Source organism: Harpia harpyja, chromosome 7 (assembly GCF_026419915.1).
Source record: "Harpia harpyja isolate bHarHar1 chromosome 7, bHarHar1 primary haplotype, whole genome shotgun sequence".
Lineage (NCBI taxonomy): Eukaryota > Metazoa > Chordata > Aves > Accipitriformes > Accipitridae > Harpia > Harpia harpyja.
In genome coordinates this window covers 17,118,786-17,144,597 of record NC_068946.1, presented here as the reverse complement: position 1 = coordinate 17,144,597, position 25,812 = coordinate 17,118,786, and the positions used below count along the sequence as shown (strand labels likewise).

General features: G+C 45.2%; 1 protein-coding gene across 2 annotated transcripts in view; it reads left to right on the top strand.

Annotated features, from left to right (window-relative positions):
• VWC2L (von Willebrand factor C domain containing 2 like) overlaps positions 1-25,812 on the top strand; it is a 55,447-nt gene that overhangs the window by 12,546 nt on the left and 17,089 nt on the right. The window contains exons 3-4 of one of the 2 annotated variants that reach the window (XM_052792656.1): positions 9,253-9,382; positions 15,856-19,916. In XM_052792656.1, coding sequence (XP_052648616.1) covers positions 9,253-9,382; positions 15,856-15,881 — 156 coding nt within the window. In that variant the 3' untranslated portion in view covers positions 15,882-19,916. Of the gene's footprint in view, positions 1-9,252; positions 9,383-15,855; positions 19,917-25,812 lie in introns of those variants that run through there. The other variant, XM_052792655.1, reaches the window with a different exon arrangement.

Below are 25,812 nucleotides of genomic sequence, written 5' to 3'. Positions count from 1 at the left end.
AGCCATCATATGGGTATCTTGTGAGTAAAAGAGTCACAAGGCCAAATCCATCACTGGTGTAAATCTGCCTGGCCTGTACTGTGGCTGTGGAAAGCGCATCTGATGATCCAGACAGAAAACTGCAGGAGAAGGGATGGGACCAACATGCAAATCTCTTCCTCAGTGATGGCTGGTTATGTTATGCCTACCTCCTTAATACAAATTCAGTATTTTATCAGTATGTAGAGCTGATCTCGCCACCTCCTCCCATCTTTCGGCGTGGATGAAGAGGGAAACAGCAGATTCATGTATAGGGAAAACACATGTGAAAGGGATCACCTTTCTGAGCAGGTCCTCGGTTCCTTTCTCCCTGCCCCAGGAGGCTTTCTCTTAGACAAGGCTCCTTCATTGCAAGGGCTGACAGGGAGGGAATGGAGAGCAGGAAGCTGCCAGCTGGGCTTGCTTTCCCTGTTGGTATTAAAAGGAGCTTAACAAATGTGAAGCACACACAAACATTTTGTCTGTGTCCAAACAGGGCTGTGCATCACACGTTTGAGTCACAGTCCCACCTGTCATATCTGTAACCTTTCAAAAGGAGTCCTGTTCCCTGTGCACTGGGCATGTCTGAACTAAAAAAGTATTGTAATAGAGTCATAAAAATTATCACCAAAGTAATAGAGAACGCCAGTCCCCTCAGCCCCAGGGTAGGTGAGGTGCAACTATTGTAAGGAATAAAATGAGACATATATCAAGACACAGAGAGCGTTCTTATGAAAGAAGTGCAAAGTCATGTTGTTACAGAAAGCTCCACTGCTGCTCTCAGGAGAGAAAAGCAACCACGAGACTGCAGATACACAGCTCCCGTGGAAAAAGGGCTAGGGCTCAGCTCAAGGTTGTCTCTCTCTCATCAGCTAATGGAGGAGTCACTCTCCAGATCCAGACGTGGTTCCAGGAGCCTTTTAAACCCATCACATTGTGCGGCACATAGCAAATACATGAGTACAAAGCTCCTGACGCCATCACAATCCTGAATCATCAGATGTGGGCCCAGGATACCCATGGCGAGGCACATCTTCTGTGCTTCTGTCCCTTGTCTGGCTTACTGATCTGTAGTAGCTCCCCAGGAATTTTTACAAAAGGATAGCAAGAATAATTTTGTTTCCAGGTATGGACAGGCATGGTCTGGGGCTGAGGGGAGGAGAGGTATACATGACCTGGGGGGATGACAGCATCTTTATGCATTTCCATCTCCAGAATCCAAGCCTGGTCACCAGCCTGCTGGAAAGACTCTTGTAGCTGTGAATAGAATAGACAAGCAGCAGTTATGGGTAACTAAAATTGAGCTTTGGTTGGAGAGCTGTAGCATCTGTAGGCTAAGAAAATAGGCAAGTCATCTTCAACCTCCTTGTGATGGGGTTGCTTTGAGTATAGGATGGAGTCACCATTTATAGAAAATATTTTCAGTAATGTATTTGTGTCTCTCTTGTCCTTTCCATTGAGTGAGACATTAGTCATTTCATTTCAGTCTTACATTAGCAATGCTTGTGTGCATGTTGGGGGCTCCCATAGAAATACAGGATCTCAGCATCCACTTCTGCTGCTTCTTGGAAGCCAGCTCCTTGTTTTAGCCGATCTGCAGTATGGTGCAAGCATTTTTCAATTTTTGGATGGCACAGTTCGTTTGTATTGCTAGTACTCCATGCAAGTAGGATACAGCTCCAGTTTTTCACTGCAAATAAATTATCTAATGACTTAGTAGTTTTTTCCTGTTGCAAAATCATTTGCAACCTGATGGTGTTTTCAGTGATTGTACTCGTCTATAATCACTCACCAGATTGTTTATTTGAGCAACTTTCCACCTATGGAAAATCCAAGTCATTACCATTTCTGTAGCATAACTGATACTGTGTCCACTAGCTGGATGGATGATTTTTATTTTTTTGAGTGACAAAAATGAGTGAAATTTTTGCCCAATGCACGTTCTTGTAGTGGTGTGCGCGCATGTACACACACACATACACACACACACAAAAGAGCCATTTACCAAATCTTTAACACAATTTAGACAGTTATTTATGTGCTGCTGATTAGTAAAGGCAAAGTGAGCATCGCAGAAGAGGAGTGGGCTGATTTCAGTCTGGCCTTCAGGTGGGACTCGCTAGCTAGCCCATTCTCTGCAGTTTGGCACCTGCAAAATTTCTCAGTTGAAAGCTTTCTCTGGACTTCCCTGCAATCTCCTGCTAATCTGCCTGAGATCACAGGCAATTTCAATAACAATGAAAATGATTCTAATTTTGACTCCAGGAGTATCTTCAATGAATGCTATCCCGGTTTCTTTTTTATTCATCTCCCCCGGTTTATGACTTCCCACCTCAGCTGTAATGCGGAAACCATTTTTGCCTCCGATTTTATTCATCAGGTCCTTTTTAACTTTCTCCCCTTCCTTGCTTCCTGCCAATAAATTCACCACCTGAAACTGTAGCTACAAAAATCATTTCCATCAGAATTGCCATTGTCCTTAGTGTCATTAAAAGTTATAGCTACTCTTAAGAGGTAAGTGCCCAATTTGACAGACTTCACTTTACATTGCTCTGCTTTTCCTGCTGTTTTATCTGCATAGAGGAGGATGCTATCAGTTGAGCCTGTCTGAGGGGAGAGGCTGAATGCGATTATCTGTATGAGCGCTGGCACACAGTCTCTTGAAAACTAAAAGATGGAGAGATTGCCAGCAGCGATGGTTTTCAGCTTTACTTCTCTTGGAGTCCAGCACTCGCAGGGGATTGGACACATCCAGTCCTTCCCGGGGACACGTAGGCAGGAGGTGCATGTGGATACAGCTAGCAGATCCAAATCTAAGGCAAGGTACTGACAAATGTGTGCGGAAGTACCAGGTTAGATCCATTGCATTCAAAACTGCCTTGACATCAGTAGAAATGGAGATGATGGCATCTCCTTTTTTTTAAGGGGTTTGCATTTCTTTTTCTAACATGTTCTCAAAGGGGGAGAAATCATTGCAACTCTGTATTCAGTAAAACTACCATGAAAAGCGTTTTTTCCCTTTGCAGTATAATCTAGAAAAGGCATATACTTATGCACCATTTCCCTTTCGCTGTTTGAAGGAGGTGGGAGCTAACATGCCTGATTAAGGTTTGCAGGTCTATTCAATTCAGTTGAAATACTTAGATTGTCTTCTACCAACTTGAACAGCCTCTGCATGATGATCAGTATGTGTCTATTGTAACATGATTAGATGGTTGTAAACACTTACATGAAGCTTTTCTATTTCCTTCCTCAAAAGAAATGTCAAGTATTTGTGATATAATAGTTGTAAAGTTTGTATTGCTCTGTAGTTGTTTGCTAGCAGTTGTGTATAATTGATGAAGGGCTGTTGTGCAATAGTCAGACAGCACAAGGACATAGTCCTTACGTGACCACTTCATGGCACCTTGTCAATGAGATGAAGTCTTCGAGTATGGGATTATGGGACATTCTTGTACAAATACCCTCTTCAAGCTTAGCTGGAGAGTGTAGGAAGGAGGGGGAAGAGAGCAGCCCAATAAATCCTGATAACTGGATCTCAGAACAGATGACTAGAGGGCAATGGCAAGAATTTGAAGTAGCTGCAAGCAGCCTGTACGCTAGCCTCAGCAAAGATGTAAACTTTCTTCCACAAGGCTGAAAACTCAGGTACGAAGAAAGTACCACACAATTCAAAGTCTTTTCTGGAAAAGGTGAGGAGAGGTCCAAAGTGTCAGGAAGTGGCTCTACTAAATATGCCTGGAGGAAATCAGGATCTGGCATCTAAATTCATAGAGTGGGAAGTCTCAAGGAGTAACAGGTCTGTGTATAGTCTCTTTTAATGATGCAAGATCCACTGGCTCTTGAAATACTTAGGTACCAAATAACACTTTGGTCTCAGACACCGTTTTCCCAGCTGCTAGAGGGGTATGAGCCTCAGACTCCGAGTCTGAGTGAAGCCAACTGGATTAATCACAGCTGATCACAGGAGTCTGCAGCCTTAAAACTCGGTCCGAGATCTCTTCTGAGCTGGGTGACAGCCCACATATAGGACTGAAATGAGTGCACTTGGAAACCACAGTTAGCGTGGTGAATGTGTCAGCAGAGCAAAAACCTGAGGAAAATTGCTTCTAATTGACAGAACAAACAGGTAAAGAAAAAGTATCAATCAGATGTCATCTTCAGAGTTTTTCGTTTGTCTTAGGTAAATCACTCCCTTTCCACCTCCCTAGAGATGTTTGTGTAGAAGCAGCTAAGAGTGATTGACAAGCAAATGCGTAGACAGAGAAATCCTTATTGGAGGCAGGGAAGAGGAGGGCTGCAATATAATGTTTCGTATATATATATATGCTTCCTCCATTCACTCAAGGACAATACTTACTACTCAGTAATAAGCTTTTGCAGGGCAATCTCCATGTTATAGAAAAGTCTTTCACATGTTTGGCGCAGCAGAGAGGTGGCTTAGGATGCTGTAGTTGTGGACAAGGCATGAGCTAAGGGTGAAATACAGGTGAGGTTCAGTAAGTATTTGAGACAAGAGAATTTCTATGACTAGATGAGATGGCTCAGATACAGTAAAGCTTAGGTATTGCAGAAGCTTCTTGTGACATCATGCCTAAAACTTGAAGTTTTGTGTATCGTTTATTTGTGTGATTGTACCAGCCGCCTTGGTCTAAAAAAAATGTTTTATTCAGATCTCTTCAGCTGTAGGAAGGCATAAAAAAGTAAATTTAGACATGTGAGTTTTGAATTCAATTTTCCATTTTCTTTTCTCCACCTCTCCCTTAAGTTTGGGAAGAATTAGTATTTTAGGATATTTTCCTGAAGAATTGTTTGATCATGCGATCTCTTTGTCTGTCCACCAGTTCTTCTGGATGACTTGAGGGCCTGCTGGAGCCCTCAAGTGTAGACCTGTCAGAGGTATGAAATTTCTGTGATTTCATGAAACCTAGTAGCTGACTAAAGAAGGACTGGCGTGGTGCCCAACCCCACAAGAGAGGGAGGCCTTATCACTGTAAGGAGTAGCTGGATGATGTTAGCCATCATAATTCCTACATGTGCTGGCATTTGCTTCCAAGAAGAGGGTGAAAATGGTGGGGAGTCGGTGTGTATGGGAACGAGAGTGAAGATCAGGAGATACAGTATCCACATCTTGTTTGACTTCCTCATTTCCCCTGCTCAGGGTGTATCTTGTTTTTCATTCTGTTTCCTTTGCTGCCTTCTTTGTTTGTTTATATCATCTATCAAGTTTATCATTATATGCTCATGCACATAAAATCTTTATTAGCCATGTGTATTCTCTATTCTCTGTTTTAATTCTCCTTCCTTCTTTCTTTGTTAACAAACTCAGCTGATTGCAGATGTTTCCCATTTGACAGCACCTGAGACTAAGGTTTTCCAGCCACACAACCGAATGAGTGCTGGCTCCTTCTTCTGGCTGCCCCGCTGTGTGGGATGGAGCCATCCCCTGGTAGAAGTAGGGGATTAACCTGCTCTCCTAGCCAAACCTGGGGTGACAGTCCTCCTTGAGATCAATAGAACAGAAGAGAAATAGAAGGTGGGCCGTGATCTTAGGTGTGGTTATAAACAGGGGCGTTCAGGGTCCACATCCTTGTGCTTCCTTGGTCTCTTTGAAGTGACTGGCCGAAGGAGAGGTGTATCAGGGTCAGTGCTGAGACTGAGGAAGTCCTTTGTGCTCTGTGTCCCACTTCATCTGCTCTCAAAAGCCCTTGAAGGATGGTTAGATGTTGGCCATGTCTGCTTCCCACCAACTTGGCTTGACTTGGCCCCTACACTGACAACAACATCAAAGAATGTATTTCCTCACTAGTTCTGAGGGTTAGTGCTCTCAGCCCCGTTGTAAGTGAAAATCAGGTAAAAAGAATTTCAGGTGCTTTGCACCAGTTTTCCTAAGTCAAAATGCTGTACTGATACCTTCTACAAAAGGACCCAGTTTGCTCCGCTGGTTTTAATGATAGGTCTGTTTCTTAAAACATACCTTGAACAGTAAGGGACCATGCAATTGTGTGGACATGTATCCGTGTTATGGCTGGGCACCGTGAACATCCTTTCCTTTTGGACAGTGGTGAGAAGAATGTTTCTGCACCAACATCTCTTGAAATCCTTTCTAACAAATCCTTCCCTAGAGAGTCTTCTAAGAGATTATTCTGCCTTGGACAAGTGGAGTGAATAAATCATCTTCTGGCCCAATCCTTTTATGATCCTTTAGTCTTAACACTTTTTCTAGAATATCAGTTTAAGGGACACCAATAAAGCATTGGCACTGTCCATGTGGGAATGGCATAGACTCTGATTTGTGTCCTCGCTCCTTCATAGTTCAGAAACCCTCTGTATTTTTTCAACCTTGTTTTTCAGTAGGGATAAGAGTTTCTTTTCAGGCACTGGTGTTTGCTGGTGTTTGAAATTCAGTGACTACAAAAGTGTAAACTACCCCTCTTCCAGGGGGAATAAATCTTTAAATCCAGATTCTGGGACTTGCAAAGATTGACAGAGCTGCCTAGTGGATCCTGTGAAATGCTCCTAATCATGAGCAGTACTTGTACTGGGACAGACAGCAAGTGAAGCAGCAGCACGTGGGTGGGAACATCACTGACCACAAAAGAGTAACTACTGTGATCTGGAGAAAAATAAGAGCAGATGAGGTAGGTGGAAGAATAAGGGAACAAAACTTCGGGACATCTTTCACTGGTTCCCTGTTATTCACTGGTTCCCAGTTTGTCATTTTGCTGCCTGGTCTACATAATGCCTATGTAAATAAATAGAGGACTTTTTTGGCCAATGTCCCATAGTTATTTCACAAAAAGGGTAGCTCCAGGGAGATTAAGAGCAGGGATGCAGAGCATACAGACAACAGCAAAAAGACGCTCAATCAGAGTCCTTGGGCAAAGTCCTTTCTGAAAGGGCAGGGGTTTGCAAATCAGATCCCAAAGCACATCCCATGGGAGAAAGTACCTAAACATTCATAAAATAAGTGGACAGGAATCCTGGAGTCACTGATGGAGGTGAGCATCTGGGTAAGAGCCACAGTAAGGGGCACCGGCGATTGACCAAAATAGTCAGATAGAAGAAGATCCTAGAGGCAAGACCAAGTACCTTGAACTTGATAAGATGGGGAAGAGGAGGTGGCCAAGAAAAGTCTTGTCATTCATGCCAAAGCAGCCTTTTCATTTGCTGGCTGCTCGTTCCTTGTACCACCGAGGTGTGCTTTCCTTCTTCGTGTGCGGTTCTTCCCTCCTGAAAAGCTGTTTTCAGTGTCAAGCAACATCATGGTTTATTACAGTGTCATTTTCAGGCTGCACAAGCAAAAGATGTGTGTGTCGTGTCTCATTTACTCAGTTGCAAAGTTGTTCAGGGGCATCTTCTACTTGTGCTGATCATCTTTAAGCTGTTGATTGGGCTGCAGTCCTGGAAATGCATCACATATTTCTTGGCATTGCAGCCACTGTAGTAGTGAAGATGGGGACAAGTCCTGAAGGATACATCAGTGAAAGCCTCCACAAATCACAAGATCTAGTTCTACTGCTCCATATAATTAGTGATTAAAATGAGTAAAAACAAAGCAGCAATTTTCTTATTGATCCCTCAGCAAATAGGTCTGTCTATTTTCTTCTGTATTGTTTCTTCTTATTAAATAGCCTTGAATAAGAAATGTCAGCCAAATGAATTTAGATTCCTGGTGCTTCAGACAGAAATCAAAGCAGGATTGAATGAGGAAAGATAATTAGAGAGAGGATTTCCACCTCCACAGACTTCTTCCCTTACTCAAGGAGTGCTGATTTTATCTAAATTGCCAAAGCCATGAGCAAATGAGAGGTGATGGGAATTATAGACTGCAGATGCTGAGACAAAGCAAGGGAAGCTTTAATTAGTGCATTTTAAGGTAGAAATTAATTTCCTGAGAATAAATTATTTGACTCAAGACATATGGAGCTTCTTAGAGGTGAACTGAAAAGCTTTTTACCTGCCAGAACCAGGGCTCACAGGTTTTATGTGTCTTGTAGAAATGAGTGACGGATCACTGGAGTCTGAAACACATGGGGGTGAATCCTCCTTTCCTTTCCATCTCACTTTCTTTTTTAATATGGAGGAATTCCCATTGCTGCAGATTCCCACCAATGCAACAGAAAGCAGATTTTTTTCCGATACCCACATTTACTCGTTGAAGTGTTAGTGATGGATCTACCATTGCTGAGGAATTGGCACTTAAGTATTGAACCTAGAGGTACTGAAAGGAAGTTATTTTTCCTTTTAAATTCTCCTCTTATTCTCCTTTCTTAGCTCTGTTGTCATCCTTTCATCACACTTGTGCACACATAAGGACACTGGGAACCTTAAAACACTGACCTTTCTATTTTTCAGCAGATTTCCACAGCTTTTCAAAGGGTGAGACAGTGACAACTCTCTATTTGGAGGTAGATAGAGATTGCTGTTTGAATTGATGGAGCTGAAACGAAACCATTTAGCTGGGTGCTTTAATCCAGAACTCCCTGACTTCAGCAAAATTGTTCAAGCTCTGAATTATTTACATATTCTGTGTGAGGCAGTTGCTCACAAACCTTGTTGAGACAGGCAGGAGTGGGGCCAGGACCAGATCTAATGGTTATGTTATGGGAGTGCTTACAGACCCCTGATGCAGGTGCTGCACAAACACAGAATAAAATGGTTTTGCCTCTCCAAGAGCAACACTATTCTCCTCTGCTCTGAAAAGCGGGAATGAAAGCACATCGACAGGCTGGTGGATGGACAGGCAACCCCAGCAGCACCTGTCTGACAGCTTGGGGTTTGCTGGCAGCGGTGCTCTACATGAGATATGAGTATGACCTGGAAAATCACCCTGTCCTTTCTTCCTGGGATGAACCACCACTCATGATCTTCCAAAAACCCTGCTCTCCTCCCGGCCAGATGTGTAGGATAACAACAGATGGGTAGAGCAGAGGTATGACCTAGTGGCTTCAGGTTGGTCTTTTTGATGAAGGGACCTAAAGTCTCATGAAAGCTAAAAAACCCCACACCCTTTCTGGGAAAACAAGTATCATGCTTGGTGGTTTTTCTAATGTTCTGGTTGCCTGTTTCAGATGTTGCTATTTTGTCCCACAGGTTAATTTGTATTACCCATGATGAATGAATGCAGTCAAGAGGTATTGAACGCTGATATGTTTATCTTATGGCAAGATAGAAATGTTGCAAACTTGTGAGCTGCAGGATGAAATGGGCTAATTTTAGATTTGTTCCTAGCCCTCGCCATGCGAATGGTGTCGCTGCGAGCCCAGCAATGAAGTTCACTGTGTTGTAGCAGACTGCGCAGTTCCTGAGTGTGTCAACCCAGTCTATGAACCAGAACAGTGTTGTCCTGTCTGCAAAAATGGTAAGAAAGTACTGTTTTGGCTTTAACAAAGAGATATAAAGGAAACATTTTATTAAAATGTTGTTACTGATGCATGGTCAGGAGATTTGCTTCCATTGGCACAGGCCGGCGTTGGGGCTGTTACTTCTCCTTGTGCATGGGCTTCAGTTATGAGGTGGCAACCATGAAAATTAAGGCTGCCCTTCCTGGCCTGTGTCTTCTCATTGAAGCTGATGGAGTTGCTGACTTGAGTAAGGCTTTATAGGGTTGAGTCCTGGTATCGGTGATAATCGTTTCATGTCTTTGCTTTTTTCTCATAATTAGTTTAACATGAGATCAAGTATGTACGAAAAGAGAGAGTCTTTGTCCCTAAATTAAGAAACCAATGGTTATTACCTTAGACCAGGGGAAAACTCACCGAAATCAATGGCAAAACTTCCATTGGGGCCAGTAAGACACCCACCAAGCCTGTAATGTCATTAGTTGTATGCTGGAGTCTGTGTAGCGTTGGCCCTCATTGTCCTGCGGAAATGATTTCATGAATTAGAGTCTGATTCAGCAATATTTCAAGAACGGTTTGGGGATGACTGAAACTATCTCTCTGGAAAATAAATCTGTTTCCAAGGTCTTCCTGGTCTTGTACTGCAGCCCGTATGCACATATGTCTCTCGAAAAGCACCTTTCTCCTAACGTAGATATGAAAACAGATTAAAAGGTGATCTAGCTTCACATAAACCTCTTCATGGCTTTCTTAACATATAAGAAATGGCTACTTAGACTCATCATCTTGTGTTTAGAATTCACGATCCATATATATTTCCTCTTTCATGCATCACCACTGCTGGATAAGAGTAATGGATTGCTTTTGGATCTCAATGAAAATGTTAACAAAGAAATAACATTTTCAATACATTTTCTGCTCTTTAAGACAGAGAAAAAGCAAAAAGTTGGAAATGCAAAATATTTTTACTGAAGGAATTGGCAAAATTTAAATCCTGAGGTGTATATTAAACCATGATCTTCACTCAAAAATGTTTTGAAAGGTTTTCATTTAGAGTTTTATGTTTCTGTTGAAAAGCAGAAAATGTTCATAGGAAATTCCATTGTTTTGTTGTTGTTGTTGATGATGAACTTCAGAGTAAAGGTATGTTAACCACCTCTAGCCACCACCTTTGCATATGGCCCGCTGCACTTGGGTGTGAGGTTTCCCATCACACTCAACAAAATTGATGTCTTGGGTTGATGACTGGGAGGGGTAACACTGGCCATTGCCGTGACAGGCACTGTAGCTCAGACTCACTTACACCCGAACAAACGCCGCTCGTGTGTGTTTGGTCTCTATGTTCCCATAGCATATAGGATAGCATGCGGAATCCCCCCATTTACAGTGGCAGCACTTGCCGATTCCGTCCCATCTGGTTTGCGTCACATGAATCCAAACTGTGAGTATCGCTCAGGCTTCCCAGGAGTGCAGACTCAAAGGTGGCTTCACACAGGTCCAGGAGCTGCTGGATTTCCCTACCAGCCCTTCACCACCATGACCATTTCCCCCAATAACCAGACTGCGCCACTTTGGGGGTCGGTGGCTTTCTGTGTTGCAGTCCCCAACATCCCTAGTGACTGGGAGTGGGCAGCATCTTTCTTCCAAAAACAGTCAGAGTGCCCAGATAACCAGGAGGAAAGGGAAGGAAGCAGCTCCAACTGATGGGAGCGAGGACAGGAGGACAGAAGGAAAATCAGCCACCCACTGAAGGGGCTCCAGGGCACAGTGTAGAACCCTCAGCTAGAAGCCAGGAGGCTTCCTCCGTGGTTTTGCCAAATCTCTCCACTCCTCTCTTCACTCATCTGTTGGAGATACAGATATAAAGTTCTCTGAAACCTGTTTTAGGCAGGGAAGTATTCCTCACCATCCTCTTAAGAGCAGCCTGCATGCCTTGGGGATCCTGGTCTCTGGGGCCAGGGAGACTGGGGCGTGCAGCACAGCTCTGAGCCAGTGGTGGATGAAGGGGAGAGGCGGTGCAGTGGTGTGGCTGTTCCTTGGGATTGAGGAGCATATCTACATGGAGGGTACTGTGGAGGGGAGCTGAACCCCTCCTTGCATCCCAGTCTGGCTGTAGGGATGAGATACAAGACGCCCCAGCTATCAGGGCTTTCTGCTCCTCCTGCTGCAGCTGGAGCTGACTGGCTAATAGTTGGCTAATGCTTGTAGTTTTGGCTTTATCCTTGACAAAAAGAAATTATGTAATTCACACAGCGATAGGAATTAGTAGGCGCCAAGATTGTCACAGGGAATCTGATGAGCAAATTTTGTTACTGCTCTTGGACGTGGCTCCTAGTGTGGAGGGCACCCTTCGCCTCCCTCTTACATTTTGGGAGCTTCATGTGAAAGGGTAACAGACATTGCTGTGTCTCTTCCCCCTCTGAATCCCTCAGACACATCCTGATGAATGAGGATCGCAACACTTTGAGCTGTCTGTTCATCCTGAGACCATGATTTTATCTTTCAGCTCTCCACTGCAGCCAGTCAATTAAAGCTCAGTTTCACAAATGCATGAAGATAACACAAGCTGACAGACCCACTTAAATGACTGAACGCCCCCCCTTTTTTTTAATTTATTTGTTTTTTTCCTTCCATCCAGAAGCTTTTACTTTCTACCAAAGTGGTGAAGACAGTTACAGTGCCATGTTTCAGTGTGATGAAAAGATTTTAGCTTAGTCTCAGTCCCTGTGGTCATCATTTTAGACTGGCAAACAGAAGAGCTCAAGGGGTACAGCTGTTGGCGGGGGGGGGGGGCGGGGAGTTAATCCCCAGAACAACATGTAGTGCAAATCCTCATTTCAAAAGCTACTCCTTAAAATTTTGGTAAGGAAAATCCTCATTTGAGGTTAAAACCCAGCCCTGCATCATTTGCTGCACTCTGCTAGCAGCGTGGCTTGCCTGCTTGTTTAGCTGTTGCTGCCATTAACAGGAGAATAATTTCCTCTCGATACATTCAGATGGATTTTCATGCCTTTCTTAATTATGTCTTGCCAAGGGCAAAAGTGCTGTGAAGCAGTGAAGTTAATGCAAAAATCTGTTGATTCTAACATACCTGACCTGAAGATTCATAAAAAGCCAATATCAATCTCCCTCCCTCTACCATCATTTAAGAGCAGTCTGAACAAGTGGTGTTAGAGATTTATTTCTTATTGTCAAAAGAAATAGAATTGTTATCTCGTGTTCTGCTAAATGCTGTAGCTCGTGCAAAGCTGGCTCTGCTCGGCAAGGGATACCACATTATATATGGAGCAGGCAGAGTTCACTGGGAGGCTAAAATTTGGGGGTGAGAGAGCGTGAGGACGTTTTCTCCTTCGTGTCCCATTGTCCAATTTGTCAGAGTGGATTTTAAGGGTGATGGCTCCAGGTGCTTCACAGCATTTCTGTCGTGGAGATGAAAGGTCGTTGGATTTCACGTTTCCTGGTAGTGACAGACTGCAGAATTATGGCCCCGAGTTGTTATTTCTAGTCATTGTGACTTCTCCAGACAAAAGTGTGTCAGCTATTGTTAACTCTCTCCTCTGCGGGATCTAAAACTTGCCTATCACAGTTAAAATCAAGCTCATGGCTGCTACCATCTGTGCTATCCCTCCTGCCCCCCAGGTTCTCCTGCAGTTCAACGAGAACGTCCATCCACTCTGCTTACACCGAAGCCTTTCTGAGCAAAAATCCCCCACGAGGTCCCCATCCTCCTGTGCCTAGGACTGTAGACGTGCCTGTCTGGTGTTACTCTTGCCTCCCCTGGCTCTTCTCACCTGACCATCAACTTTACATTTCCAAACCTCTGCTTGTCCCTCCCCATAAGTCCATCTGCTGCTGCGGGTTGAGCCTCGTTACTGGTGGGACGTGTGGTTTTTAAAGCCCTTCCTTATGCACTGCTGCAAGGTCGCTCTTTACGTTTCCTTCAACCCTTTGGATGTGGTCTGGTGAGGATGCAGGGACCAGGGGGGATATCCACTGTATTGTCACCTACGTCTCTTAATCTGGTTTAATCTGTGATCCAGATTAAATGGGTTCCTCTTCTTTTTGCCAGCTCCAAACAACTCTCACCTACTGCTGTGCACAAAGGGAGAAATTCATTGCATTTTGCCTTGCCCAGTGCTGTTTGTTCTAGGCCGAAACCACCCACTCCCAACATGCCCTTTCTGGGGGGGGTGAGCAGATGTGCTCCACTGGGGAGTCCTCAGGTGGCCTCGGAGGGCCTTCCTCCAATGCCATGCTGCATTAGTGACACGCCAATCTTTGCCCACTGCTCTAAGGGGGCTCAGCTTCACACCACTTGTGCATCCGTCCCCTGTTTGCTGCCCTGTGGAAGAAAAACCAGATGCAATTTCAAATTACCAGCCTCGCAGCTACTCGGGGAAAAGCTGGAGGTGAGTGGAGGCAAGGAAAGGGCAGCGCAGAGTTCCCGGCGACCCGTGTTCTCCTGATTTTACAAAGTGCTCCTTCAGAATTGTATCCAAAAATAATCTCAACATTAGCAAAAATTCATCATCATGGGGGATTTTATGGCACAGCTGTGTCGGGGAAATTAATTTAAAAATTCCAATAAATGCCACAATAGAATTGTTAACTTCTTCTCCTCTCTAAAGTGTGAAATTCTTTTCAGAGCATTTCAAAGGCGCCTTCACCCATTTACACATACATTAATGCAATTGCTAAAATAGACTTTGCCTTGGCACTTTCATTTTCTTGAGGGATGAACAGAATAAGCATTATAAATTTCTGTTTTGGGGTCTGGTTTCGCTTTTAATTTAATTTTTGTTGCCACCAATCCTCAACAAAAGAATTTGTTACCCAACAAGACAGATAAAAGCTAACATGTCCACAATGAAATACTTCCTGGCAAGTGTGCTTACTCACGTTAGCGTGGGCTTCTGGAGACATTCGTGATGAAATACTGGGCAGCAGGAAGACGTTTTGTAGATAATCTGTCACTGAGTCTTTAATTAAAGTTTTAAATTATCACAGTTGATACAGATTTCAAAGTAAAGAGTCTGATCCTGCCCTCCACACACAAGTAAAAGATCCCTTTGACCTTCAACAGATTTTGCCTCAGTAAAATAGCTTGTATTCAGGCAAAGCTCTTATGGGTATTTATTGTAATATGCTATAAATATTAATAATTCCATACAAATGTCTTCATCTTTGAGGGCATGAGCACAAAAGCGAGTAAATAATAATTTATTTCCATGCATATAAAGCTGCATATCTCTCTTAATTTACTGAGAATATAAACTTGCTGCTCATTATTTCTTTGTTTGAGTTAATTTGAAATAAGCATTCTGCAGCCCAGCCTGTTCCTTCCGTAACATGGCGTGTTTTGCCTGGAAAACCCCCGATGATTTTCCCAGCTCATCGAAGCCAAGGGCAACCTTTCCTTTAGCAAACAAATATGCATTACATGTGTCCCTAAGTGAATTTTGCACGCCACTGTGTAGAACAACACCCAGGGGCTGACCTGCAAGGCTGCCTTTTCCTAGCAAGCGGTATGTAGAAATGCCTTTTTTCTAAGCGGGAGATTTTTGGAAGTCCCCAAGGGCTGAAGGGGTATCCCTTTGGAAAAGTTCCACTGTGGACAGCTGGGGGAGTTGGTGCCGGGACATGGGCAGGCAGCCCCCAGGCCAGGCTGTTCCAGTCCTGCCCAGCCACGCGCTGGGTGAAAATTGGTTCAGGAACTTCATTTACATTCATAAATTAGGCAGGGTTTATCCTGATTACTACTTGGGTGGGTAGACCTCCCAGGAAAATCTAGATGCCACAGAACGAGGTGTTGGTGATGCAGTCAGTGAACAGGACTCTTCTTTCTGAATCAGGGAGGCAACCAAATCAATGCCCAGGTATTGTCTTAGGGGTGCAATGTGATGTGTTTATTTTGCAAAACCCTTTGCGATTTGGGGGACAAAAGGCTCCATATAAATGTAAATTATTTATTGTATTTTAGGTGAAGGTAATGGATTAACAATGCAAGTTGTTAACCAATATTGGAAAAAAGAACTTTCCCATGTGGTCTCTATTGTTCCAAATTATCAGCTATCTTGAAAAGTGCCAAGATTTCAATATCGAATAATCCAGTGCCTGGATATTAAGTTACCTGTGCTTTATTGCATAAATATAGCTTGTTATTTATCTGCAAGATGTGGATCACTGAATCTCCAGGTCATTGTTTTGGAAAGCATCTGCTTCTACCATGATCAGTGACAAAAAAATCAATGAAGTGTGGAAAAAAATTACTAAAAGTTTGAGGAAAAAAGGAAAGTTTTGGGGAGAGGATGTTTTGTCTGCCATTTGATTATATACAACTGTTGCAGGATAAAGATGACACAGAAAATGTGGCAAGAGGATGAGAGAAGACTTCATATTCATTTACTTTATGGAAAACGGTGGTTTGGAGCCATGGGGAGATTCCTTTAGAAAAAAAACAACTAAATAAAATTCCTCTTCTAATTTATTTCAGGAATTCCTGAAATGGCCAGATTTTAAGATTGCAGTTAAAACCCCTTCAGTCAAAGTCTATGCAATATGCTGATTGATTGTGCAGATGCAAGTTGAATGCGGCCAGCCAGGAAGAAGATGTATCCCCCACGCCGGACTTTGCTGGACTCCACGATCCTCTTCATCGGTCCCGGAGACCGAAGCCAGTGGCGTAGCGTAGCCGCATCACCCTTCTTCGTTCTTGGTGGATGAAGTATTCATGGCAGCCAGCCAGCTTTTTGGGTACTCAGTTGACCCCACCACCACCACCCCATCCAGATGTCAGGCTGAGGGGTCACGGGAAGGACCTGCTCCTCTTCGGGCAGTACTTGCCCAGCGCGTGGGGGCTGGCGGTTGTTTCACAGCTGACACCTTAGTGCTGCTGTGCTGATGCAGCGATGCCACCCCAAATCATGAATTGGCTTCCATTTTTGCAGAGCCTGTAGAAGCCACCTTAACATTGCAATGACAGAGCCCAGCGCACCGAGGCTTCATGGCCAGCTATGAAAATCAGTGGTTTTGGAAGGTTGAGACTACAAAGGATGCAGTTTTGATTGTTTGTCAGCTAATGTTCTTTGTGTTTACCAACAGGAATATGTAAACTGTGGTGCCCTATTAGCTCGATTAAAGGAGTGATTTGATTACCAACAGAGGAAAAAAAGGATTGATTTAAAAGCTGGTAGAAGATCAAGACTGAAAACAAGGCGGTATATTTGGGCCAGGCAGTCACCGACCTGACAAAATACTTCAGTACTTGCTTTACTGTTCCTTGAAAAAAGAAGTCATTTCACTGAAATTTATTTTCGGTGGAGCTCGTTCACCTCCATCACTTTGGGCCAAGTGGTTAAAGGCATGTAGATGCTGAACCTGCTGATGAGAGTTAGGTACGTAAGCATCTGTCAAGAGCTAACCCCTCCATTGCTTTTGGAAATCTCACACAGTTGGATTACCCAGATGCTTAAAAGCCCTGCTGACTCAAGACTATGACCTCCTCGTTGTGGACACAGCTGTTGGAAGAGTCATCTAATAACAGTGAAAAGCTTTGGAAAGGTATATAGAGGTTAAACCTTCCAAAATTAGCCATCCGGGTGCTGGATAGCATCTAGGAGGGCTGAGCTGAATCTGCCACCTCCTGAAGTTTAGAAGGAGAGACTAAAAGAGGCAGGGGAGAGGAAAAGCCTTTAGAGAACAAAAAAGACACAAACTGAACAGCGCTTAATGTGATTAACTCTATCACACAGCTCAGTGCTCACACAAAGTGGTAGCTGCTGGACTGTGTAGCGTCAGAGTGACAGGGACGCTGCCGGGAAAAGCTCAATTCAAAGAGTGCTGCGGTAGGGAGCCAGCGGGACAGCAGCTCCTTTTGACCTGAGTGCATGCTCACAGGTCAGCTAATGCTTCCTGAGCATTTGTGGTCTCTTCCTCTGCCCAGGAAGCAAGAAAAGGATATTTCACATATTAAACAAGGCAGGAGAAGACTCTGCCAGACAGCCGAAAGCCAGGCAGGAGCTGAAAGCCATTATCCTGAATTTGTACCCCAGGTCCTAACCATGTTTCCATGCTTCCACCCCAGCAGAGTTCAAAATTAATGTCTACAGGCACCCTAAAGAGAAGAGTCGGGGAGGATTATGAGAAACCATTTGTTGGATGGGACTTGCTCCAAAGCTCTCATTAAGTGGACACAGCTCGCAGAGATGTGGGAAACATGTTACGTGGTCTGCATTGCTCTTTAAACTCAGAAATATTTATGAAGAAGCATCTGCTCATCAGTGATTGTTTCCCCTTGGGAGAATGTTGCTGAAATTTGTGTGCACAAGCCTATGGCAGTGGTAGTTCAAGATCCACTATCATCATGACAGTATATTGTAGAGGAGGGAGTGGGTTTGGGGTTTTTGGGGGGAAAAAGTTCCTAGATTCAGGTTGGGAAACCAGGTTCCTTTTGCAGAACACAAGCAGCCCGGGCAGTACTGAAATTAAAGCAGGTGTGGTGTTGCTATTCCCCACCTGATCGGATTCTTGGTGTAACTTAAAAGACCAAAAGTGACATTATTATCCAATTACATTGCTGTAAACCATTTTGCAGCGAGAAGCCTAAAGCCAAATCCTGAGTCTGTGTCGCTTGGTGTAATGCCGGCAGCGTTGTTTTATTCTGATCTACTCCAGCTGAGGATCTGACCTGCAAGAGCTAATAGTCTCTGTGTGACTCATAGGCAAATTGCAGGAGACTGGGGTGTTTTGCATGGTCAGGCTTTCTAAAAGGATTAGATATGGGTTTGCTTTTGCTGCTCTAGAAGGTTGGGATTATTAAGCATATCTGTATGAGAAGAGTGGCAGACACTGTCTTCATGTATTTCTAATTTAATGAATGTTTAATGCTTCTTTTATTGGAGCCTACATGTATGTAGAGTAGAGGACTTTAACAAGGGGTTGACTTATGTCAAATAATTGATGTTTGAGCTGCTCCTTTTACATGAAATGCAGACTTTACAGAGCAAAGAAACTGTAATGAAAATATGAATTAAAGATTAGAGCTAAGCAAGTCTGAGAAAACACAGAATTAAAAAAGGCACTTAGAAGTTTTCTCCTCCTGCTTCCTTTCCTTCTCTCCACGTTTTCTACGTCTCCATCCTCTCTGCTCCTTTGGTAGAGGCCTGCATTTCAGCCACAGCCTTCTGTCTCTTCTACATCTATGCACCTCTGTGAAGGAAGTCAGTGCAGTAATCTCATTCTGGCTACTGCTGTATGTTTGCACATCAGCCTAACCTGTGATGCTTGCCAACTCACCAGTGATTTCAACTGGAGAGACTAAAAAGTATTTTTAAGGTACATTTTTCTTCATCTCTATCCCTGATTTGCTGATGGAGCGTATCTCCTGGGCAGAATGAAAGTAAGTGCAAGTTTGGTAGAACCGTTTGCCAGAGAGACCCACAGTTTGTTACAGCACGTCCAGGTGAGGGTGAAAGAACGTTATTTATATGTGGCAGCGATACTGCTGTGTGACAGTGGTCGAGCTGTGCTGCCTGGAGGAGGTTCCTGTAGGACAGGCTTGAGGCTGGTACAGTGCCAAGAATGCCGTCAGATATTGCCGGTCCCTGTTGCCCAGAGATGCTCTTCTGCCCATAAACATCGCATCCATTTCCTTCCACCCCCTTGGCCCACCCCTCTCCCTCTTGGTTAGCTGTCTTCATGCTCTGGCTTTCCACGGGTGCTTTCAGCTCTCAGTGCAGGTCTATGAGCTCAGCACCAGGGCATCACTCCTGCTGCCTGAGGCTTTTCTTGCCTCAATTCCTGCAGCACGTGCTGCAAAGAGCTTGGCTGGTTGGGGATAATTTCTTGCTTTCTGTGTTTGTGTTTAGAAAAACCTTCTGCAATGTTGATCTGAATTCATACCTAAGACTGAAGAGCTTAAGCTTGGTCATCAGCAAATAAAAGCCCAGTGGAAAAGAGGCGAGGATGTGGTTTTCTTTGCTTTGGCTGGTTGGGTTGGTGTGGTTCGGTTCCTCACACCTCTGGCCATATTGGTACAGCTGAATAAAGGAGGGCTGGGCAGACCACAATGGGACCCTGACTGTCAGCACTTTGTAATGGGTGGCACATGTAAGTCGCAGCAGTCAGCCAGTGCTGTTTTAGCAGGCTTTGTGTGCTCCACCACCCAGCTGTGTCTTCACCCCAACCCCAAGGCATGTATGGCACCTTTGGTGCTAAGGGACCATCACCCGGCTGGGCTGCAGGGCCGCCCTCCTGCTAACTCAAGTAGTCCAAAGAAATGCACACACAATAATTACGTCTTAGGGTGAAGAGGGCACCTCCTGGGGTCTGGAGGAGGTCGAAGGAGAAGTGCTGGGTAGTGAGGATGTGGCCAGTCTTTGCCACATGGCATTAGAGCCAGAGGAGAGTCTCATGCCCTGTTTTGTTTAGCAGTATAGATAAGTATAAACTCTGAGTCTCTCCACGAGAAAAGCTGCCACTGCACTCTTACCCCTTATCATTTTTGTCTCCAGAAGCACTAAGCCACCAGGAGACTTCATGTGTAGAGACTTGAGGTGCAGAGCTTACACCTGAAATAGGGACTGGGGAGGAGAGGAGGCAGGGAGGAGGGCAGTGATGCACCCCAGGTGGTACAGTAGGTCATTAGCAAAGACAGTGACAGCCCCACAGTCCTCCTAACTTCTGTCTGTGTCCTGAGGACATACTGCTTTTCTGCTGGACTGAAGGAACCCATCCTTTGGGGTGTAGGTATTAGGTGGGTCTCATTGCTAAAGATGGTCACTCTTAGCAACCCTGTGTAGGTGTGCCTGTATTTCTTATCATTTCTTTTTGTACACAAGTTCTTGAAACTTAAAGCCATAAAAATCAGAATTTGCTCATGGTAGAAACTCAAAAAATCAAGGTAAAACTCCTTCAAAACAGTATGGAAAAAACCACAGACTGGCAGTCCTACCTAACAGAGTTTGAAATCTACCCTGTCTGCGATGCAGTCAGGATGTGTGTGATCTAATTGTATGTATGATTCAACCTTATTACTGCACAAAAGATGTCAACTGCAGGTTAGAAGTCATCTCCTAGGAAGGTGGAAGGGCAGTCAAAACTCCCCTTAGGTATCCCCGAGCTCCTACAGCCTCATCACACGTATTCTGCACCATGTAAGCAATGTTGTATTTCTTGCGCATGGAGGCTCCCCAGGTTTATTCTTTTCAGGTAAGCTCTAGGACGTGCGTATTCCACTCGTACCTGTTTCTGAAATCATAATTGCCACAAGGAATTCAGTAAGTAGTTTTAAGAAAAAAAAATTAGATATGGAACAGTCCCACAACTGATGGAAACTGGTATAACTCATTTTACGTCAACTAAGCCCCATTTTTGTCCCAGTTAAAAATGTTTTGTGCCAGGTAGTGCTGGTAGGGGAGCTCATGTTTGTTAGAATAAATGGAGCAGGAGCCGATGTGCCAAAAAGAAAAGTACTGAAGCCGTGTACAGGGATCTATTGAGAGAAAGGGGTCTGTGCGGAGATGAGCACACGAAGTTCTCTCCAATCTTTCAAAGCTTGGACTTTTTTCACTGCAGCCAGTTGAGAGTATTTGAAGAAAATGGGAATATGTTGGTCAGAAAATGCTGACTCACTGAAACGTCCCTGGGAAAAAGTCCAATTATAGCAAACTCGCTGTTTGTACATTAAAAAAGGTTGGGATAAAACCTTGAAATGATCAGGTGCCCCATTTTAGTGCTTCCAAAATGAACTGACACAAATCTGGGAGTGTGGAGGGGGTGACATGGTTTTGGATGTAGATCTTTATTTTATAATTTGGAACATTTCAAATAGGGAAGACAGAAATGAAGGGGCTTTTTGCCCGATTAATTGTTTCAGACAACCTGCTCTGATTTTTATTAAAACTGAAAAGTGTTTGCGCCTTTGACTTTTCCTCCCCATTTGAGTGGGAGAGGAATAGCAGAAATAGCTCCGACTGCGATGGGAAATGTCCTTCCTGCTCAGCTTTCACCCTCGCCTGGATAAGTAGTCAGGTCCACAATGGGATTAAAATACTCTTCTGGGGTTAGGTGCCTTTGGGGCTCCCACCATCCACGCTTGGCTGGAGAGGGCTGCTGGCACCCAGTGATTCTTGGGAAACCCTCCGCACCTTGCAGGATCAGTCCCGCAGGCTTTGCTGTTTGCAAAATAGCACCTTGAATTGCACTTTCTCGTCTGATTGAAATGCACGGGAAATGTGAGGAGGTGCGGGTGGAAGAGTCCTCGTTCGATATTGCTTCAGTACTCCTGAGTCTCATTAGCTCAGGTCAGTGCATTTGCCTGGTTTCTGGCTTGTGAACCAAAATACCAGCGTGCTTTCATGCTGTCCCCTCTCAGCTCTCACTGCATACAGAAGGGACTACAGAAACCGGGGAGTAAATAATCCCCCCGTCAGCTCCTCGGGCTGTGTCTGAGCAGAGGCTGGGGAACGCACTGCAGCCGACATGCAGCGTTTCGGTGCTGAGCCAGCTCAGTTCGCAAGTCAAAGGCTCTGATTTCATGAGGGCCGAGCCAACGTTGGGTGTTCCATCCAGAAAAGCCTTGTTCTCTGATCTCTGACTCATCGCAGCCACCGCTGACGTCCAAGGGACTCCTTCTGCATGAGGATTATTCATCTGAACTGGGTCCACAGCAGCATCCGATGTGTCAACCCTTATCTCCCAGCAAGCAGAGGCCAGCAGTCACGTGGGCAGTGTGGGCGCTGGCCCCTTCCCAACGGCACTGTAGTCGCAGACCTGCCTGCTGGGTTACGGATCAGGGCAGTGGCTGCCAGCTATTGATGAATGAATTTAGCTTGCTTTTGTTTGACACGCTTCAGTTGATGTGTGTGAGGCTCTGGTGCCCTTGCTGTGCTACAAGGAAAGCGGTGAGAGAGAGTTTTTGGTTACTTTTCAACCTGTGTCAAACAAAAAAGAAATGTATTATTACAGGAAATGTCAGATGATAATTATTAAGGACTTGGAAAACTGCGATTAAAAATGGAAACGTGTCCACAGTAGTAACAATCAGATATATTTGCTATGTTTTGCACAGAAACCACGTTTTTTCTTGGCTACATTTGTGGTCCCCCTAGAGAGCAAATACACTGTGATCCAGTTCCTGAGACTGGTGTAAATTGGCCTGGCTGCCTTGCTCCAAGAGAAACACCCGTGCTTTTTCAGTAGCTGAGGATTTGCCCCCCCCATGTCTCATTTGCCCTAACAGCTCGACAACAAAGTTGCTAGAAGCAAAAATAGCCAGGTCCAGTTCCTGCACCCGTATAAGCTGGCCTCACACCCTCCAAATTGGGGGTGCTGCTGCCGTCGCCCCTGCGAGGCTGCACTGCCCCTTGGGACGAATGGTGAGTCTGAACGGCGAAGTTACAGCCGGCCGTCCTCCCGGGGTGCATTTATCTGTGAATGGAGCTTGCTCATCTGGGCTAGGATGGTCTGCACAGCACCCCCTCCCCGCTACATTGCTGCGCTGCGTTCTTTGGTTTGCTGCCATTTTTTGCCAAAAAGATCTTGCCAAAATCTGAGTTAGGGACTGAGAAACGCAGAGGGGCTGTGCGTGGTTCAGCTTTCCCGCTGCTTGGTGTGAACTTCCCAGAGCTCCTTCTTGAACAGTTTCACCCATACTTGAGGGACTTCCCTGCCCAAATGGCCCCTTGGGTTTCCCAAGTGGGTCAACCTGTGAAATAAAGGTGATTACTTTTCTTGACAGATTTAGCCTAAGTTATATCTATGGATCTAAAGGCTTGAGGAGTGGCGATGGAAGGGGAATGGCCTGGAAAGAAGGAACTGTAAGGCCCCAGCAACAAAACCAGGACTTCCCTTACTCCTCTGTTGCATGCAGTAGTGTTTTATGCGGTTTGCATTGCCCCTTCTCCCCTGCTTGTTTTCTCCATCTCAGGGAAGCGCTGCCTGCGCTTTCCCTCCTTGGGTTCACATGTGAGCGAGCAAGAAGCTCCTCTCCTAATCGCAGGTTAAACAAAGCGCCTTGGCCATCCTGTAGCCAGAGACGAGATTAGAGGAGACCACCAGCTAATTGGGAGCAGCGGCAGTGATGCGGCTTGGCAGGTTCACGTGGGATGCTGACAGGCACCAGCAGTTTAGCCGGGACAGTCTGTGCCCGCCAAACAGGCTGGGCTCTCCCTGCCTTGTGGCTGCACTGGGGTTTCAAAGCAGTGTGTGAAAGCTTTTCCTTCTTGGAATAGGATTTGCCAGATGTGAAGGTGATGCTCAAGGTGCGTCAAGGAAATGGGTGCATTTTGTCCTTCTGACTGAGGATCTGGCTTTCTAGGCATAGCCTGCTCTGGTACACAAAACGTTAGCATAGGGAAGTCTGCAGTAAACCAAGTATTGGATGTGCTGGTTGAATATAGACTCCTAGGTGGGGCCAACCCAACAGTTCTCCATTGCTGTGTGTATTAATAGGCAGGTCACTGCCATGGGGGGTCACCAAAGGGGCTACAGAGCATTGGCTTTTTGTTTTCTACTAATCTGTTGGGGGAAAAAAAAATTAAATAAAATCCCCCACATAAGCTCATTATGTCCAAACTGGTGAGGTCAAAGCAGCAGTGAGTCTGGCGGTGCTTGCAGGCATGGCACCTTTTAATGTCCTTTTAGTAATGGCACCTTTTATAAGGTGTTATTGCTGTCTTTGTGGGGTCTGGTACACCCCTGTCTTTCAGTGTGACCCCCACTGCTATCACGTTGGGAGGAAGTAACCTCCTGGCGAGGGGCTGGCAGTGAGTCTCTGACCCCTTGCCTATAGGAAGGAGCCTTTCTGGCAGCGTCGGATAGGTAATCATGACAAATGACGTAGGCACCATGTTGCTGGGTGTCATCGATAACGTCTGTTATGCTGTAGTGTCTAGTTGTGCATTTCACCTCGTGGTGGCTGAGTTTTTACATTTCTCAGCTGAAATCACCTGCTGTGTCAAGGATTTTGGCTGTGCACCCCAGGAGAGGATCTCTGGGGCAGAGCAACACCCCACACTTGGACATCAGCAGCCACAAAGTCACGGTTGCTACTTCGACTTAGTGCAGACAGGCAGCCCACATGTTAGGAGTGACATTTTCCGTCTTTTTGTGTCTCCAGATCAATCAGTGCCAGTGTGAAGCTCATTTATTTGTCCCCCCTCGTGTCATCTGAAGGTTTCACAGGACCTGTCCTGGTTTTTCTCCCAAAATTTTCCTGCTGAGAAGCATCTTCCATAAAGACAGCAGAGTTTATTCACTGAGTTTGGCAATCACTTCACGGCCCAGGGAAGAAGGATGCAAAATAAGAGTCGAGGCGATAAATAAATGCTGTTTGCTCTCAAAAGAATCCGCTGGAGGTTTACCCAGCCCTGGCCTGTGCTCTCTATAAGTAGTCTCGCTGGCTGATGGTTCACTTGCGATACGGTGCTTAACGGCCCCGTTCTGCAGCATAAGTGCTCGGTGCATCCATAACCCACCGTTCATTAGGGAGCTGGGCCGGGCTACCAGCGGCAAAAGTCAGCTCCCAGCCAGCCAAGCAGGACTAGCCGCTAGCAACGAAAAGCCTCCGGCCTCGTTTTATCTCTCGGCACTGTAATTGGTGGCTTTTAATTAAGGCAGAAGGCAATCGGTTGCGGAGGGCGCAGGAGGGGCAGGGATGCTGGGAGGAATTGGCTGTGGTATAAATAAGAGGCTGGGGGGAGGAGGAAGGGAAGGCGTACACAGCAAGGGTGCCTGGCGTGACAGCACAAATTGGCTTTATTTAGACATCAGTGCCCCTCCTTTCCCTCCACTTTTTTCCAGCGAGTACAAAAAGAGCCAAAAATAAACCTCCTTGGGCCCTACTGCAGGATCTCAGCTGCGGTAGGGAAGGGATCTGTCTTGAAAGCACTGGGGTGATGCAGTCTTCAAAACAAACATTTCCGTGGCTTGCTTCTGAGATTAAAACCCTTTCTGAGACAGCAATGCTGGTTATTACGGCCCTGTGGATGCTGACTTTCTCACTGTGATCACTGCGGAGGAATGAAGAGGAGCAAATTTTTAAAAAAGCAAAGGGGAAGGAATGCAAAGCCAAACTAATAGAGTAACTTCTGGTGTTGGCAAGTTTTCATCTTCCAAGGTCAGCCCTGATTTCATTTGGAGACTGCTTTGCTCTTTTTAGCAGTTTTGGCTATTGCAGCCATATGTACAAAGGACCATCTGGAAATCTGTTCCCAACTTTAGCAAGCGTTAACATCGAGTTGCCCTGAGCCCATGTTTGCTCGCTGGCTGCAGCATCTCCGTGTTGAGCTTGCTTGGGCTTCCGCTCGTATCCCTGAGAAGGCAGGGACTGGGTACAACCCCGTGCAGAGAACTCAAGCAGGCAGGGTGTGCACAAAGCCGTTGAGCTTCCCCAGGAATTTGTGCCCTCCTTTAGTTGTGGGGTTTGGGGCTGGTCTGGATTTTGGGGTGC